At 41.0% G+C, this 18,121-nt stretch overlaps 1 protein-coding gene across 3 annotated transcripts in view; it reads right to left on the reverse strand.

Moving 5' to 3' along the window:
• The window catches only part of RAD54L2 (RAD54 like 2), a 113,785-nt gene that overhangs the window by 71,767 nt on the left and 23,897 nt on the right, over positions 1–18,121 (reverse strand). For all 3 annotated transcript variants that reach the window (XM_045862266.3, XM_064595573.1, XM_045862265.3), the window contains one exon: positions 3,968–4,160. In XM_045862266.3, coding sequence (XP_045718222.1) covers positions 3,968–4,106 — 139 coding nt within the window. In that variant the 5' untranslated portion in view covers positions 4,107–4,160. The remainder of the gene's footprint in view (positions 1–3,967; positions 4,161–18,121) is intronic.

Here is an 18,121-nt window from a genome sequence, read left to right on the forward strand (position 1 = left end):
TCCATCCACTTCCTATCTATCCCATTCTTCCCACCTTTGTAAAGATTTCATCATCCTCCCAGGCTTCACCCATTCTGTCTTCAACCTGCCCCGGATATGCAATAAGTCACCAAGTCCTATAAATTCCACTGCAACAAATCTGACCATTTACTCCTCCTATGCAGGTCAACTGACCCTAACAGTTCAAAATCTCATTAACCCTTCCCGTAAAGTTTTACCACAGACCTAACTGGTCTTCACTATCTACAGGCCATCTCTTCTGTACACTGCTAAATAACATTCTTAAAAATCAAAGTTTTAATGAAAGCTCCTTGGTAAAAACTTCCATCAATTCCATGCTGCCTTTAAAACAAATTCTAAACTCCCCCCCTCCCCCAACCCGATTCCAGGCTATCACTCCAGTCTCACTCTGGTCTTCCCCCTAATGTGTCCAGTTCTACACCAAGTAAGATAGGTCATCATTCTCTAGCATATGTCATACTTGCCCTTCTACTATGCCTTTACTCATGCTATTACTTCTAATTGTCCTCTCATCTCTGGTCAACAGTATTAACCAGCTTCTTTCTTGACAGCACCAACTAAGAGAGAAAGCAACCCATTACAGGCAAGGGAAGGATATGAATCTATGGTCTCAGAAGCAGCATGGGTTTGGAAAAGGAGCACCACTTTGGAAACCAAAGGCCCAGCTTTGCCACTTTCTTGCAAAGTTATACTGAGTGAGCCATTTGCCTTTCTGAGCCTCAATTTCCTTATCTCTAAAATGTACCTGCCCTACCTAACACATAGGATTATCAAGATAATCAAGTAGGGTAAAGTGTGTCAAAATGCTTGTGAGGGGATGAACTACAGCAGTACTTAGAGGGAAATTTATAGTTTTAATTGTTTTTATTAGGGGAACAAATGTAAGCACATCCTTTTTTTTTTTTTTTTAAGATTTATTTATTTGAGAGAGAGAGCACGAGTGGGAGGGGCAGAGGGAGAAGCAGAGAGAAACTCAAGCAGACTCCCTGTTGAGCACAGAGCCTGAGGTTCGACATCATGACCCTAAGACCATGACCTGAGCCAAAACCAAGAGTTGGCTGCTTAACCAACTGCGCCACCCAGGCGCCCTGGTAAGCACATTCTTAAGAAGTTTGGAAGTACTGCTAAATAAACCCAAAAGAAGTAGGAGGAAGAATATTATAAAGTAGAAATTACAAAGAAAACAAACACAAATAGAGGGAATCACCAAAGCCAAAAGACAGTTCTTTGAAAAGGTTAGTATGATTGTTCAGATGTTTGCGTAAATGATGAGGAAGCACTATAAAAGTGAGTTATTATCATCCAGTAGAGATGAAACTTCAAATAAAAAGAGCTGAAGTAACAGTTGCCTTTTTGAAAGGGTTTCTCAACCTCAGCACTATTGATATTTGGGGACAATAACTGTGTGTAGGACGGAGTTGTCCTATGCAATGTAGGATGTTTAGCAGCATCCCTGGTCTCTGCCCACAAGATGCCAGTAGTATTCTTCCCTCACCTTCCAGAAGTCATGACAGTCAAAACTGTTTTCAGACATTGTAAATTGTCCCCTGGGAGGCAAAATCATCCCAGGTTAAGAACCACTGCTCTAGGACAACAAAAGGCCACATCACACTATACCAGCTAAGACTATTCATAGCTATTTCTAATTTTAGAATAGCTGGCTGCTCTACCCATTAAGACTGTGGGATGACCAGCAAGCCAAGGCAGGAAGGGCAAGACTGAATAGGCAGGTCTCAGTCTCAGATGGTTCAGCAAAATTGCACAGTGTTCAAAATAAGAGAACCAGGAAAACTAGAAGCTCTAAAACAGCAGCGGAGTTGCCACAAGTAACAGAAGTATCAATTCTATTTGGGAGTGATTGGGTGAGTAGAGCTCTAACACTACTGTGAAACATCAAAAGGATCCTTGATCAAATTCCAAGAACCTAGCAGAGCAAGAGAAGAAGACAGTACCTATGGAACATTTTTTTTAACACTCTGAACTTAAGCAATAAAAATAACTCATTTCAAATTTTTAAAAATTATGTCATCTGAGAATTGTATCAATATTCTTTTTTAAAAATTCCAGTTACAGGGGCACAGGTCATGATCCCAGGGTCCTGGGATTGATCCCCATGTTGGGCTCCCTGCTTAGCAGGGAGCCTGCGTCTCCCTCTCCCCACCACCCTACTCATGCTTTCCCTTGCTATCTCTCTCTCTCTCAATAAATAAAATCTAAAAAAACAAAACAACAAAAAAACCCACTCCAGTTGCACAGCTACACTATTCTGAGACAAATCACTATTAAATTTTCGCCGCTTCTAAATAAATAATAGTAAAGTCCACTGAAGCATATGATTTTTTTTTTAATAATTAAGAACCTAACAAGGAAAATAGAATTCCAAAAAGCTAAGAGGAAAGACAATGTGTATATATCCATTATACCCACCAGCAGCATCTAAAATCCAATCTAAAACTGACAAGAGTTCTAGGGGGTGCCTGAAAATATACTTCTGAGAACCCAAATGATAAAAAGCAAAAAGTGATGCAGATACCTGGGACTCTAATGCCATCTTAAGAACCATGAGAGCCAAGCAAGGCAGTCTGATGGTGTACCCTTCCAGCACTATCTTCCATTATTTCTACTTATTCTACTTTATAGAAAGGAACTACCGAACCAGTTGGGGAGACTCCAACTGAATAAACTAGCAGTGGACAGCAAACGATATCAAGAAAAAAATAAAATAGGGGCACCTGGGTGGCTCAGTCGGTTAAGCGTCTGCCTTTGGCTCAGGTCATGATCCCAGGGTCCTGGGATCGAGCCCCACATCGGGCTCCCTGCTCAGCAGGGAGCCTGCTTCTCCCTATCCCACTCCCCCCTACTTATGTTCCCTCTCTCGCTGTCTCTCTGTCAAATAAATAAATAAATAAATTTCCCTGCCAGAGGTGAAGTGGAAATGGGGCAGAGACTCCTAGACAGTATAAATGAGGGAAAACTGATCCCTGAACCATATGACATCTGGTAGGATGAATGAGAACTGAAGATAGTACAGCAAAGAAAGAGGATCCATGTTTATTCTTCTTGAATCTGGAGAAAAGCAGTAGCATATTTTCCTAGGCTCCTTCAGATGCAAGCAGTGATAATCTAGCGCCATGTTCAGTCCTACCAAGGTGGTTTGTTATAAACAAACAAAACTTTATTCCTTAGTCAATAGGAAGCTTACAAACAACTAAATCCTGTGCCATTAAAGGCTGGAATTAACTGAGAAGACTGTGGCTGGCCAGATGACCTGATAATAGACTGAAGATGAAAAGAAAAAGTCAATGCCACTTCAATAAGTTGGGGGCAAGGGAAGGGGTGAGCCAAGCAGGAATCCAGAGGGGGGTCTACCAGCTATGGAGGTGCAGTTCTCTCCCATTAGGAGCAATGTGGAGTCACTGGAAGTGGCTGGGAGGCAGAGCAGCACCACAGGAAATGCAATAAGCTTTCTGGAGTTGTGAGCCTATCATCTGAAAATCTCTCCCCACATAACCCCCTCATGTTCATACAAGCAGAATTGTAAATATAATTTCAGGAAACTCACGGTTACCCCCATGCCTGCCTGTGGCCACCTGATGAATTCATGACCCCAGACCACAAAGTCTCACCACAAGGACTCTGCCACTGACTCCTCCATGACTTGGGCAAGAATGCTCCACTCTCAAATCTTTAGATCTGCATCTGCACATCTGTCAAAGACGAGTTAAATGCTAAAGGTTCATCCAGCACTAAAGTGAGATCTATGTAGAGGGACAACAATCCATTTCTTGAGGAATAGCATATGAGTTAATTGTTGCTGTGTTCCCAGTCTCTGCCTTCTCACAATAGATGATCTAAGAAATCCAACTGGAAACACCATGCTCTCCCAGCAAAAAACCCAGGAGAAGAAAAGATATGGCAACCTATGTCACTAACTAGAGCCACTCACCATCCAATAGGTCTTCCGTGTCATCCCTGCCGTGCTCCTCCACTGCCACTTCCTCCTCCTCCTCCTCCTCTTCCGCATCCTCCAGCTCCACGTCCGGGTCCAGGTCTGGATCGCTCCCTGAGGCGGATTCGTCTGACATGGCTCCCAGAGGTCCTCAGTGGGCATTACCAACTCATGATCCACTGCAGGGGTCCTGGAAGGAGGACAAGAGGCATCAGAATCACCAAGCACTTCACTTAGGAACATGAATCTTTCAAAGAGAAAATGCCACGGATGAATGCCCTAGAGGGGCAAGCTAACCATTCCCAAATTTCAACCTTCCTCACAAGTGCACTGACCCTGACATATGTTTTGGTGACTCTGCCCAGCTCAAGCTTCTCTTCGGTGCTTGGACAAGAAAATATCTTAAAGTGACCAAACAAACACACTCTTATGCCTCAGAATTCCCACTTGTTCATTCCTTCAGTTTTCTTCTTTATATCTCTATATATCCATACATATACACATTAAGGATATATAATCACAGACACTACCACTAGGCTTTGGGAATGCAGTAGGAAGCACAACAAATCATGTTGGGGAGTTGGTGCATGCCAGAAGAAGATCAGGGAGAAGTTCTCACTGAGCAGAGGCCAGAGGGCAGAGGGAGCCACACAGACATCTGGAGGGAGTGTGTTCCAGGCACAGTGAGCAGCAAGGGCAGAGTCCTGGAGTGAGAGTAAATGGGAGTGCTCAGGGAACAGGGAGTGGGTCCTGCCTGGAGCTGCCTTAGAGTACAACCTGAAAGATAGTATACTCTCCAATCACCTGAATGGAGGGCTTCCAGCAGGCACCACACTGCCACTCCTCCCAAGTATGTGGGGAGCCTCACACTCCCCATGACTCAGAATGCCCCTGTGACCATCTTTGCTCTCAGGCTCTGCCCTACCTCTTAGCCCAGTTCCAGCTCCATTTAAGATTTTATTTATTTATTTATTTGACAGTGAAAGACACAGCGAGAGAGGGAACACAAGCAGGGGGAGTGGGAGAGGGAGAAGCAGGTTTCCCACTGAGCAGGGAGCCCAATGCGGGGCTCGATCCCAGGACCCTGGGATCATGACATGAGCCGAAGGCAGACGCTTAACAACTGAGCCACCCAGGCGCCCCTCCAGCTCCATTTCTTCCAAGAAGTCTTGGTCAACTGCCCCAGTCTTCTGGGGTCATATTCCCTCTTCTGAACTCCAGTAGCCATGCTTGACCATGTTGACCTTCACTGAAGCCTTCATATGGGCTACCTGGCAAAGTGGTTTGCCTTCTGTGGTTTCTCACTTCCAGACCAGACAGTAAATCCCTAAGGGCAGGGAATTAGGTGGGAACTGTTTCTTTGTATCCTGGAGCTGGAAGCATGTCCTATTCAGATCATTCTTTCATTCACATTTACTCCCTTATTTGTCAACTTGCTCTATTATGTCTACTATATGCCAGGTACTGCACACATGTCTATCTATCTCTTTCTCTCTTGCTTGCTCTACTTTATTATTAGCTATAAAGATCATTTCTTCTTGAGGGAAGAAAAAAGATAATGAGAAAGCTAGACAGACTACTTTGTGATAAAGCAAACATTAGCAAAATGTTAACATAAAGATTCACTGACCAATTCTTTCAATTTTTCTATGTATTTCAAATTTTTCATAATGTGGGGGAGGAACACAAAATAAATAATCTTTTCTAAGACAAACTGCTACAGACAACCACAGCCACAATCAGGTTATCCTAAAATTCCTCCCATCTCCCAAAATAAAAACTAAAACACAAGTCTCTAATTATTCAACATAAAAACTATTCCAGAACTGAAATCTCTTATTAAGGTCCAGACACAATTTGAAACAGAACTTCTATGTTCTGCTAAAAAGAAACAGAAACAAAATGAAATAAACTAAATCCTCTAGAGTTCTGGAAAACTAGAATTTAAGACTGTCTAGTTAACAACCATAGGAATTACGAGTGTGTGTGTCCTGATGGGTCATGTACTAGCCTCTCAAGGCAATGAAAGCAAAAAACAGCTGTAAAAATGATTTAGTAATAAAATTTAAATTTTTGCATTAATAATGCACTTCCAAAAACACCTACAAAGGGTGTTAAGACACAGGGAAGAAAGGTGTTCCACAAATACAAATTAATATAACTAATGCTGAACTTTCATTCACTGAGTGACAAAGCTGATTCCAAATTTCTGAGGGAATAACTATCCCATGTCTTTAAGTTCATTAGGTTTTAGAAACGAAGCAGTAAATCAATCTGTCATCAGCTTTGAAAGTGAAATTTATTCTGAATATGACTATGATAATTCAACAGCAGCTACTGTGTGTGCAGAAGTCAATATTTGTAATCAGCATAAACCCCTGGTTCATCCCAGACTTCTTAAGTGTTTTGCTTACAGTGTGTTTGGCTGATTATGGAGTGGCTTTTAGAGGACAATTTTTTTTTTCAGATTTTTTTAATTTTATTTTAATTTTTTATTGTTATGTTAATCCCCATACATCATTTGTTTTAGATGTAACGTTCCATGATTCATTGTTTGTGCATAACACCCAGTGCTCCATGCAGAACGTGCCCTCTTTAATACCCATCACCAGGCCAACCCATCCTCCCACCCCCCTCCCCTCTAGAACCCTCAGTTTGTTTTTCAGAGTCCATCGGAGGACAATTTTTAATTAGCAAGTACCTTTAGGTAATCTGAATGCCTGTCATTTTAGAGAAGAAATTGTGTGGTAGTGGAAGGATGACAATCACTTGGAGGCAAACAGTAACAAGGAGAAGCCTCCTGTAAACCCCCAGTTAATGAACATCTTCAAAACAACCTCAGCCCCAAGCTCCTGATAGACAGAAGCAAACAGCAATTAAGCATCAACAACCACACATACTATTAGAATATGAGACACTGGTCCAGGGCCCTACTCAAAACACTTTAAAAACAGGACACTTTAAAATAGTACCCAGGTGATCAGATGCCCCAAACAGAAAATAAACTGGAAAGTGATGGATTTAAGTCCCACCAAATTTGGTTATTCTCTTTCCCTACCTTCCATGAGCCACTAAATTTCTTTACAGAGGTGACACAATGAATTCTTTTCTCTGCTCTTCAGAATCATACCAACTACTTAAGGGGCAGGTTTTGCTGTTACTGATCTCCTTCAAAAAAGCAACAAAGGGAAACTGGCAGGAGACAAGCTGATCTTGGCTGGCAGCAGCACAGTCAATTACATTTTGTCTCTACAGGGCTCCACCCACACATACAAACACTTCCAAGTGGGCACAGCCTTTCAAACACAGGGAAGGCAGCCCTGATTCAAGAAATTAGCGCTCAGTAGAACTGTTAGGCAGACATGAGGGAAAAAGTTGATATGGAAAAAAATGCATCTCTCTCATTTGCTCCCCAACTCACGTGAAACTCTGTCTCAATCTCCAGGGAAGAGGAGCTCTAGCAGAGATTATGGGTGTGCCGTGCCTTAATGAGGACCTGTATTCTTACAAAGCAGATTCTGGGTATCAAATTCTATTTTAATGAAACTGGAGAACTAGCTATTTAAAAAAGCTCTAAAAAGAAACACTCTGAAAAGCAAATATTCAATCCCTAAGTAATATGTTAATGTATACAGTTTAATATATTGGGTTTGCTAAAAGAGGCTATAATTATGAAGAAACCCACAGCCAATCCCACTCCAGGCCTTTACAGCAATCTTGAGAGTAAAGGAAAAGGTTCCTCTGCCCTGCTAAGTTCAAAAACATCAACACCTGTCTATAGAGCAGTGCCTGGCCAAGAATCAGTGAAATTAATCACGCAGGCACAGCCCTAAGATACACCTCTGGGGAGGAGAATACACAGAAGAGAAAAACACAAAGACACACACAAACTAGCAAAGCCTTTGTTCACAAAGCAGACCATGCTTGGAGAGTCCACACTGAAATTGTAAAACTGTGGCACCACTTCCTCACCCCTGCAGGGCAGCCCGTGCAATTTCAGAAATGTCTTTCTGGTCCTTGGCAGCATCCTGATGTTGTGTTTGATATAAAAAAAAACATTCCAAACTGCCATGTCCTCATTAATTTTGGTGACCTTGAGTTGTATTAAATTTCCTCAAATTATCTCAAAGCAATTCCACAGCGAGTGCCATGCACACTTCGTTTTCCATTAAGAGTACCAACAAAACCATGCATTTATGCTAATTTACGGGGGGGGCCTTAAGAGCATGAAAACATTCAGTCTAAAAACTTTAGGCAACACTTCTTCAAAGAAGTGCATTAGTCAAGCAATTTATATAATTCAAAGACGTAAGGAAAAAATAGAGTTCAGTCCATTTCCAGTACTCAAAGGGTATCAACAGGATTCTTCCAGCCTGCTGAAAGATCCACTATGGATCTCTGAAGTTATTTCAAAACACCTTTCCTGGGCAGGACAAAAACCCGATGCATACATATAGTCCAAGTGCCTTTTGATTATCTTTCAACTACTTAAAAACACATTTAATACACACAAAGCAGCCACAAAGCTAGAAAGTGACAGAGCTCAAAATATTTTATTTGGAAATCTAAGGAGACTTTCGGCAATATGGAGCTTAATTAAGACAAAGTAAGGAAGAGGTGAACAAAACATTCAGGACTCCAAGGCGCAGGGCCACAGGAGACAACTCTCTCTAAAAGGCAATGCAGTGGAGCCAAGTCCAGGGACTCAGCACCAAGCACAACAGAGACACTGGAGCCATGTTTACAGAATCAGTCAAGAAACCTAAATTCTAGCCACAGCTCCATGGGAAACTGGCTGCAAGACCTTGGTCAAATCAGTTCTCCCTCAGCTTCCATTATCCCTCTTATACTAGCCAGGAGAGAGACCAGAATTCGTCTTCAAGATCCCTTCCAGATTCTATGACAGCAGTTCCCAAAGGGTGGTCCAGGGACCCCTGGGATCCTCAAGACCCTTTCAAGGGAGCCACAAAGTCAAATCATGCATGGGTTAAAGAGCCATTCAAAGTGCAAGATAGACCAGTGGATTTTAATGTAACAGAATACAAAAAGTTCCTTGATATAGTTTCAAATTCCATATTACAATTAACCTTGAAGAGACTACCACATGTCAGAGTCTTGGTACAGTATCAAAGAACACCCACAATTATCTGAAAAGGCTGCTAAAACACTCCTCCCTTTTCCAACTACGTTCTTCCTCTACTTTAACAATACAGTAAGTCAACAAAAAAAGAAGTCATAACATGCAGAAGCAGATCTGAGAATCTATTTCTATTCAATCAGACATTTTCCAATTTTCAAATGTGTAAAATAATTCTACTCTTCTAATTTTTTTGTTTTGGAAAATATAGTCATTTTTCATTAAAAAATATGTTAAGAAATAATGAGTTTATTATTTTTTAAAGAAACTGATGTTTTTAAATTTCTAATACAGTGAATATTGACCATTATAACCCATATAAACAAAGGCTTTTTGGGATCTTCAGTAATTTTTAAAGTATAAAAGGATTTAAGACCAAAAAGTTTGAGATCTATGGTCTTAGAGTCCCTATTTTCAGGTATCACAAAGAAAAACTAGCATTTAAAAAAAAAATGTAGGGGTGCCTGAGTGGCTCAGTCGTTAAGCGTCTACCTTCCGCTCAGGTCCTGGAATAGAGCCCCACATCAGGCTCCCTGCTCGGCGGGAAGCCTGCTTCTTCCTCTCCCACTCCCCCTGCTTGTGTTCCCTCTCTCGCTGTGTCTCTGTCAAATAAATAAATAAAATCTTAAAAAAAGGAAATAAATAAAATTTTTTAAAATGTAAGATAGGACCACATTACATAAACATAAAATATCTAAACAGTTCCACGCTATATTCAAATAAAAAGTACAAGATTACTCTATTAATGATATACATAGATTATTTTATAAATGTAACCATCAAGGGCAAACTTTCTCAGTGACTGAAGTTAGTATTACATTTGCAAAGTCAAATTTTTACATTTATTACTGAATCTTTGCTATCCACATGCCCTTTAAAATGGCCAAGGGCTGAGGTTCCTTGTGTTTGCCCCCAAAGCTCCCCTGACTGAGGTCATTCACCCAAGAGGTCACTGAACAGCATATCCCTGCAGGGTCAGTCCCAGGTATCTTGAATAAGTAGGAATAAAACTCTAAAAGGCCACTGCTGAGGGAAGCAATTAAAGATTCATTTCATTCTCCATGGAGTCAGCTGGAAAAAAAGGGGGAGGGAGGGTGACAAACAACTGAGTGGGGTGGATATGAGCTAAAGCAGGGGTGACAGCTTTGGCTGTGAGAAGGCTAGGTGACATAGCCACTGCTGCCCAGAGGGACCTGGGCTCTGAAAAATTCTCTCCCTCTCTCTTTTTTTTTTTTTTTTAAAGATTTTATTTATTTACTTGACAGAGAGAGAGAGACAGTGAGAGAGTAAACACAAGCAAGAGGAGTGGGAGAGGGAGAAGCAGGCTTCCTGCCGAGCAGGGAGCCTGATGCGGGGCTCCATCCCAGGACCCTGGGATCATGACCTGAGCCAAGAGCAGACGCTTAACGACTGAGCCACCCAGGCACCCCTCTCCCTCTCTCTCAATCAACACACACACGCGCGCGCGCACGCACACCACATGAACATTTTAAACCTCAGTATAATGTGAGGGTGATTAAAAAAGAAAGAAAGAAAAAGAAAGTAAGGTCCCAGGATCTCTGAATACTGAGGATAAGGCAAGAGTAAAAGCAATCTTGGCTAAATATGTTACCATTCAACTTGTGAGCCCTGTATCTCTTTTCACCCAGCTCTCAATTCTTAAAGTGGAGATGATAGAGATAAGGGCCCACATGGCAGGGGCATGTTTGGCCTACTTTCCCTAGGTTTCCTGAAGCCCAAGCCAGCCCTGAGTCCAGATCAGCCTAAAAACAGGTCAGGTTTATCTACTAGATGGTAAGACTGAAGAGGCTCAGAGAGAAGACAAACCATGGTTGGCGTCCCATCCCTCCAAATCCCACTACAACCACCTCCACTCCCCCCTCACCAGTCTCTTCCCAAAGCCCGAACCCTCCGACGCTCCTCTCTTCTCCTAGGAGTTCTATCACTGAGCCATAGAGCTCACACTGGATGCCTACAAACCCAGACAAACACAAGCTGAGCAGAGAGGGGATGGTTCACAGCCCTGCAAACATTCAGACAAACTTTGGTGAAGACTTCTCTGTATCTAGTCAACTTATCCACTAGACACAATCCTGAAAAGCTCTGTGCCAGTAGCATTTTGACAAATCAAAGCTTTTAAAAATGACTATAACAAGAACTCTACATAAATCCTTCTATAATGCAAATAATAACCACAGTTTTCTGAGCTGATATTGATCACTTTAGATTCTCAATTGTCATTCATTTTAAAACAGCTATAACTACATGGTATACAGATTGCATCCTATGGTTCTTCCTAAATTGGCATCAACTGCAAATGAAAGTTTTAATGGACGACTACTATTTTGTGACATATACTCATATTTTCCAAATATTCTACAGGAAAAATTTAATATACTAACATCATTGTATTTACATGGTTACTCAAGTTTTTCACTTTGGCTTTGCCAAGTGACTTGGGCACTCTGCGGGATTAGCTCTTTAAAGACATAGGTAAATTCTTCTTAATATCTTTTTTTTTTTAAAGTAGGCTTCACACTCAACCTGGGGCTCGAACTCGGCACCTTGAGATCAAGAGTTGCATGCTCTACCAACGAAGCCAGCCAGGTGCCCCAACATAGGTAAACTCTTCTGGCTCAACTTCTCATAGTTTATAAATGGTAATGCTAGCCAGGTGCAGACCCCTATGGTGCCTGTGATACAAAATAAAAATATATTTGGTCTTTTCCCCCTGGTTCCTGGCAAAGCTCCCAAAACCCTTGGAATTTTCTGAGTGACAGGAGTGTCTTTTGTTGTTTACATTGAGCCCCCTTTTGATCACACCTGAATTTGTGCCAATGAAGTGACTTAGGATGGGGCCCCCAGATAGCCTCAGGACATCCCAGGTGGCTCAGTCGTTGAGCCTCTGACTCTTGATTTCAGTCAGGTCATGGGACTAAGCCCCGCGTCAGGCTCCCCATGCAGGGGGGATGTCTGCTTCCCCTCTCTCCCTCTGCCCCTCACCCTACTCATGTGCATGTGCATGCTCTCTCTCTCTTTCAAATAAATAAATCTTTAAAAAATGTCTTTAGGAAATACACAATGAAGTATTTAGAGGTAAAAATAAATAAAAAACCTTCTAAAAGACAGTTTAACAAGAGAATAAAATAATCTATTCCTAGTTCTCCAAAGATGTAAACACTTAACAAGTACGAAATATCTTATTTCAAAGTACAGATTTGAAAGATTACCTAGCTGAATATTCTCTATAGTTAATTAGTAACAAATTAGTATGAAATTTCCTTTCCTTTAAGACACAAAATGTAGGGTTAAAAAGGCTAATTAAGCCTCCCAGCATCCCTATATGCAGACAGGATGCCTCTTGGTAGGGGATAGGCCTCTCTCCCTCTTCCCCTGAGCCCAGCAGGAACTGGAATCATCTCTGAGGCAAGTCTCACCTGGGTTCCCTCTGGAAGGCTCTAGGTCTAGTCAATGTCATAAACAAATAGCACCCTACAGGCAGGTAGAAATTGGACTCACCAGCTCACCCTCCCTCTTTGTATAGATGTGGCCCAATTCTGAACAGTCTTCTAAGGAGACTTATGTAATCTATCTAGATTACGTGTTTCACTATTATTTATGACCAAGGTTATTCAACCTGTGCCCAGTTCTTAGGCTCCTACACACACACACACACACGTGCACGGGCACACACATGCATGTGTGCAAGCACTTCAGCATTACAGAAATAAGTAGCTTAAGATTCATACAACTGAACCACTTAAGTACACTTGCCCTGTGTCTCTCTCTGAAAACAGTGACATCTGAAGATTAAAAATAAGTGGGAAAAAGAATGTGCACTTGACCTAAAGCCAATATAGTGAAGTAGAAAAAAAGCTGCTTCTTTCAAACTAATACTCCTATATCTTTTCTGGGGAAAAGCATATGGAGTCTGGACAAAACTCAGGCTATAGATTTTGCAAGTAAGAAGAGGACGTACAGGAAAACCTCATCTCTGTAAACAGAAAACAATGGATGTTGACTCTTGGGAAGAAGAGCCATCTCTCAAAGACTGGAACATGGCTTGTGTGGATGCACACAACAAACCAGTTATCTCTCATCACTCTTCAGATAAAGATGCTTATTCTATGGAGGCAAGGCCATTAACTTCATTACACCATATAGGAGGTAGAGACCAAAATAATTCAAACAAGAATCTTAGGGCCATGATACTGTCTTGGTAGAGGAGACAAAGGTCACAGACTGAGATGAACAAAAAGTTTCAGGAAATAATTTAAAGAAAAAAGTAGCTGACAGTTATCCTGTAGAAAGAATGGTCAAAGGAAAAGACAGAAAGGTTAGCGATTAATTAGTCCAAAGCCTGGGTATGATATAATAAAGACACTATGCCAGGCATTGTGGGAGTGATACAAATACATGTCTCAAAGAATGATGTGGAGCAAGAAGCCATAAGACTATCTGACTCCAAAACAGAAAGAATCAATAACAATGTTATTTTGGGACACCAAAGAAGTCTGTAATTTGAGTAAATAACAAATACCAAGTCAAATCTAATCATAATTTTAAATGTTATCCCTAATACAAAAATGAAAAATGACATTTTTGTCCCACAAAGAAATTTACAATGCATTATTTCCCCTAATTACACTAAACATTTGCCCTTAATACATTCACACTCTCTTATTTGATCCCTGGTGCCCAAGATACTCATTTACCCTAGTGCAGTTAAGGGTACAGTCTAGGCCTGCATGGTTTCTCTCTAACCAGGGTGAGGCTGCCCTGGAATTAAACCACAAGTCTCTGCCACATCAGCACTCACTATGCCAACCTACAACTGTTGGCAACCACCATCCAAGAATAATCTAGTTGACTGAGAGTGAAGAATAAAAGTGGAACACCTAGAGACAACTGCCAAATCTCAAGGACAGAGACTCCAGGCCTGTGTTTGGGCAAGATTAAGGAAGTTCCAATCTTTTGATCATTTAGTCAACAGGTAGTTATTACTCATTCTTGTAGCTTGTTCTCAAGTGGACACTGCCCCAGCACCATGGCCAAAATAAAAATGCACAAAAAAGAGAAAGGAAGTGAGTGATAGAAAAAGGACAGGATGTGGAGTTAATCCTTCCTCCTGCCCACCACAGCATGCAAGAATGAGTGCAACTCACTATTACATCACAGTGAAGCTGAACGAAAGACCCAGCTAAGTCAATGGCGGCATCGGCAGAAATGCAGGGCTAGAGGCTGCTACTCAGCCAAGCTAACTGAAAAACTACTGAACTTACTACCATCACAAGTAGTTCCAGAATCTCCTAATCGTCTCTCCCCTTAACTAAAGATGAAAAAAAAAACCAGTGGCTTCCATAGCAAATAATTCTGACAAGTGGGCCTCTTCACATTCCAAACGTCCCATTTTAAAGTAGTGCTGCTCTTAATGAAGTTGTTATCATTAAGTTATTTTTGCACTAATTTGGGTATGACACACTAGGCAGGCCTCTACATATATGTATATACATATATATTTTTTTAAAGTCCTATTTATTTGAGAGAGGGAAAGAGAGTGTGTGTATGCATGTGCATGTGCGAGTAGAGGGAGGGGCAGAGAGCGAGGGAGAGAATCTCAAGCAGACTCCCTGCTGAGCTTGGAAGCAATGCAGGGCTGGATCTCATGACCCTGAGATCATGACCTGAGCAGAAGTCAAGAGTCGGACGCTGAACTGACTGACCAGGTGCCCCTATGTATATTTTGGACTTGATATTAGTATTACACAAACTATAGTTTACTCTTTACAATAAAGTATTGAAATTATAAGAATAACATATTTTGAGCTTGGTCAGACTTCTAAAAACGGCCACTAACATAAAAGTATGGAAAGAACCTGTGCCATTTTACAAATGCCTTTAGTGCTGCGGTTATCTTGATCAAGAACTATGAAATACATTCCATTTCAAATTTCATAATTAGTAAAAACCAAGATTTAGTGTGCTACTTTATAGCACCCCTATTGATTACACTTTTGCCCCAAAGCCTATAAAATTATTATCTGCAAAAGAAATTATTAACTGAGAGTGAGTACTTGAATACTAGGTAGACAAGAGTCAGGAAGGTAGGACAGCACCAGAAGATGATGCCAGGTTAACAGTTCTAGAGCTTTCTAGTAGAAACCAACAAGGTACCACAACAATGACCAAGGTCCATCTAACAATTTGGACTACGGCTTCCAGCTTGGCACCTTGGCAGACAAGAGATCTTGCAAATTCTTCCAACAGCAAAACACCTAGAAATATGAATAAAATTATATACAATACACATCCATTTTAAATGCACAGCTATTTTCACAAAAAAAGTGATAGAACAGACCAAGGACCAAGAATGAAAGGCAAACTGAAAATACAGACAAATACTCTTGAGAGCTGACGCTATGGCAGGCAGAAGAAGAGGGTGCCAAACCTGTGGGTGGGTGGAGGTCAGATAAGAAACAATGCCCTGTGATTCAAAGAAGCTAAAAAGGAAAGACTACAACCTCTACATAAAGACAGGAACTTAAAGAGCTATATTCTCAGGAAAGAGTGGTGTAGAAAAAATCTAACCACCAATACAGAAGACAACATAAAAGCTTATGTCAACCTAGTTTGGAGGACGGGGAAAAAAGTATCCAATCTACAAGGTCCAAGAAATTAATCAAAACTAAAGTGGGGTGCCTGGGTGGCTCAGTCGTTAAGTGTCTGCCTTTGGCTCAGGTCATGATCCCAGAGTCCTGGGATCGAGCCCTGAATTGGGCTCCCTGCTTGGCGGGAGGCCTGCTTCTCCCTCTCCCACTCCCCCTGCTTGTGTCCCCTCTCTTGCTGTGTCTCTCTCTGTCAAATAAATAAATAAAATCTTAAAAAAAAAAAAAGCTGAAGTGGTCCAGGGGCACCTGGGTGGCTCAGTTAAGCATCCAACTCTTGATCTCAGCTCAGGTCTTGACCTCAGGGTCATGAGTTCAAGCCCCGCACTGGGCTCCACACTGGGCATAGAGCCTACTTTAAAAAAGCAGGGGGAGGGGTGCCTGGGTGGCATAGTCAGTTAGGCGTCCAACTCTTGGTTTCAGTTCAGGTGGTGATCTTAGGGTCATGAGATCAAGCCCCACTCTGCTGAGTATGGAGCCTGCTTGGGACTCTCTCTCCCTCTCCCTCAGCCCCTCCCCGCCTCAAATAAATAAATAAATAAATCTAAAAAAAAAAAACTAAACTAAACTAAAGTGATCCCAAGCAAGTGATACACACTAGTCACCTAGAAGTAAATATAAAACATCTCTGGGACATACCTCTACTTAGGCCACATAAGAGTCACAGATAAAGCGTTATTGAAGATGAGCTCACAATCCAAAAATACAAACACATGAGCAACAGTCAAACAAAAGCAAGAGCCAACAGGGTAAGACCAAAACTAGTTTCCTAAAAACTTCTGATAATAAAACTACCAGATTAAAAGAGATAAACTGTATACTATCTGAAAAGAGGCAGAAAAAACTTTCATAAAATTTAAAACCCATTCATGATGACAAAAGCAAACAAACTCTTTGCAAACCAAATGAAAACTTCTTTCACTGGATAAAAGGAATCTACCAAAAGCCACCACAACACATTTAGTATGAGACACTAGGAGCATATGCTATAAATTCAGGAACGAGATATGGTTGCATGCTATCAATATTTCTATCAATATCAAGTTGTTAGAGATTTTTTTTTTAAGATTTATTTATTTACTCTAGAGAGAGAAAGAATGAGCGTAAGCAGGGGAAGGGGCAGAGGGAGAGAATATCAAAGCAGACTCCCACTGAGCATGGAGCCTGACACAGGGCTCAATCCCACCACCCATGAGATCAGGACGCTCAACTAACTGAGCCACCTAAGCACCTCCAAGTTGTTAGAGATTCTAACAAACAAGACACACACACACAAAGCATAAAGATCAGAACAGAGAAAGAAAAAGAAAACTGTCAACAACAGAGGATCCTATTTATTCAACACAGAAAATCTACAGTTAAACTATTATTAGAAATACAGGAGAGCTTAATAAGGCAGTTAGATGGAAGAACAATACAGAAAAATCTATCTTCTTTTTTAAGATTTTATTTTTATTTATTTGAGAGAAAGAGAGAGGGCGTGCATGAGCAGGGGGAGGGGCAAGGGAGAGGGACAAGCAGACTCTGTGCTAAGCCGGGAGCCTGACACGAGGCTCGATCCCAGGCTCCAGGATTATGACCTGAGCCAAAGGTATGCCCTTAACCAACTGAGCCACCCAGGCGCCCCAAATCTATCTTATTTCTATATGCATTCAGTACGCATTTAGAAAGAAAGTATAACTTTAAAAATATTATTTAGAACAGCAACAATAACCATGTTATCTGGCAATAAATCTAGGGAAAGATATCTAAAACTTTTGTGGTAAAAAGTATAACAACCTCACTTAACGAGACCTAAATAATCAGAAAGATGTGACATGTTCCAAGATGAAGACTTATGTCAATTCTCCCTAAAAACTCAATGCACTTCTAATCAAAATCCCAAGGCACAAAATGTATAAACTATAAAGGGAAAGATCAATAAATTTCACTATATTGAAAATGAAAATGTCTGCATAAGAAAATATCATAAACAAAGCCTGATAATCCATACTCTGGGGGATATCTGCAAGCATAGAACGAGTGAAAGGATTAGTATCCACAATATATGAGGAACTCTTAAAAACCAGTAAGAAGATAAAGAATAGGTAACTCTTAGAAGAGAAAACTCAAATGACCAAAAAACATTTCACACACATTAGATAAAGTTTTTGCCACAGTTCGACAGTACAAAGTGCTGGAGAAGCTACTAAGTAAGGGTTTTTACAGACAACTGGTGGGAGTGCAAACTGATACTTTGAATAATTGGAAATATCTAGCAAGGTTAAAGATACCCAGCGCTATGATTCATAAATTTTGCTCCTAGGAAAATTCTAGAACAGGTATACAAGGGAATCTACGTTGTATCAT

Source organism: Mirounga angustirostris, unplaced genomic scaffold, assembly GCF_029215605.1.
Source record: "Mirounga angustirostris isolate CCGP_5_RB_7025 unplaced genomic scaffold, mMirAng1.0.hap1 SCAF_1, whole genome shotgun sequence".
NCBI classification, from domain to species: Eukaryota; Metazoa; Chordata; class Mammalia; order Carnivora; family Phocidae; genus Mirounga; species Mirounga angustirostris.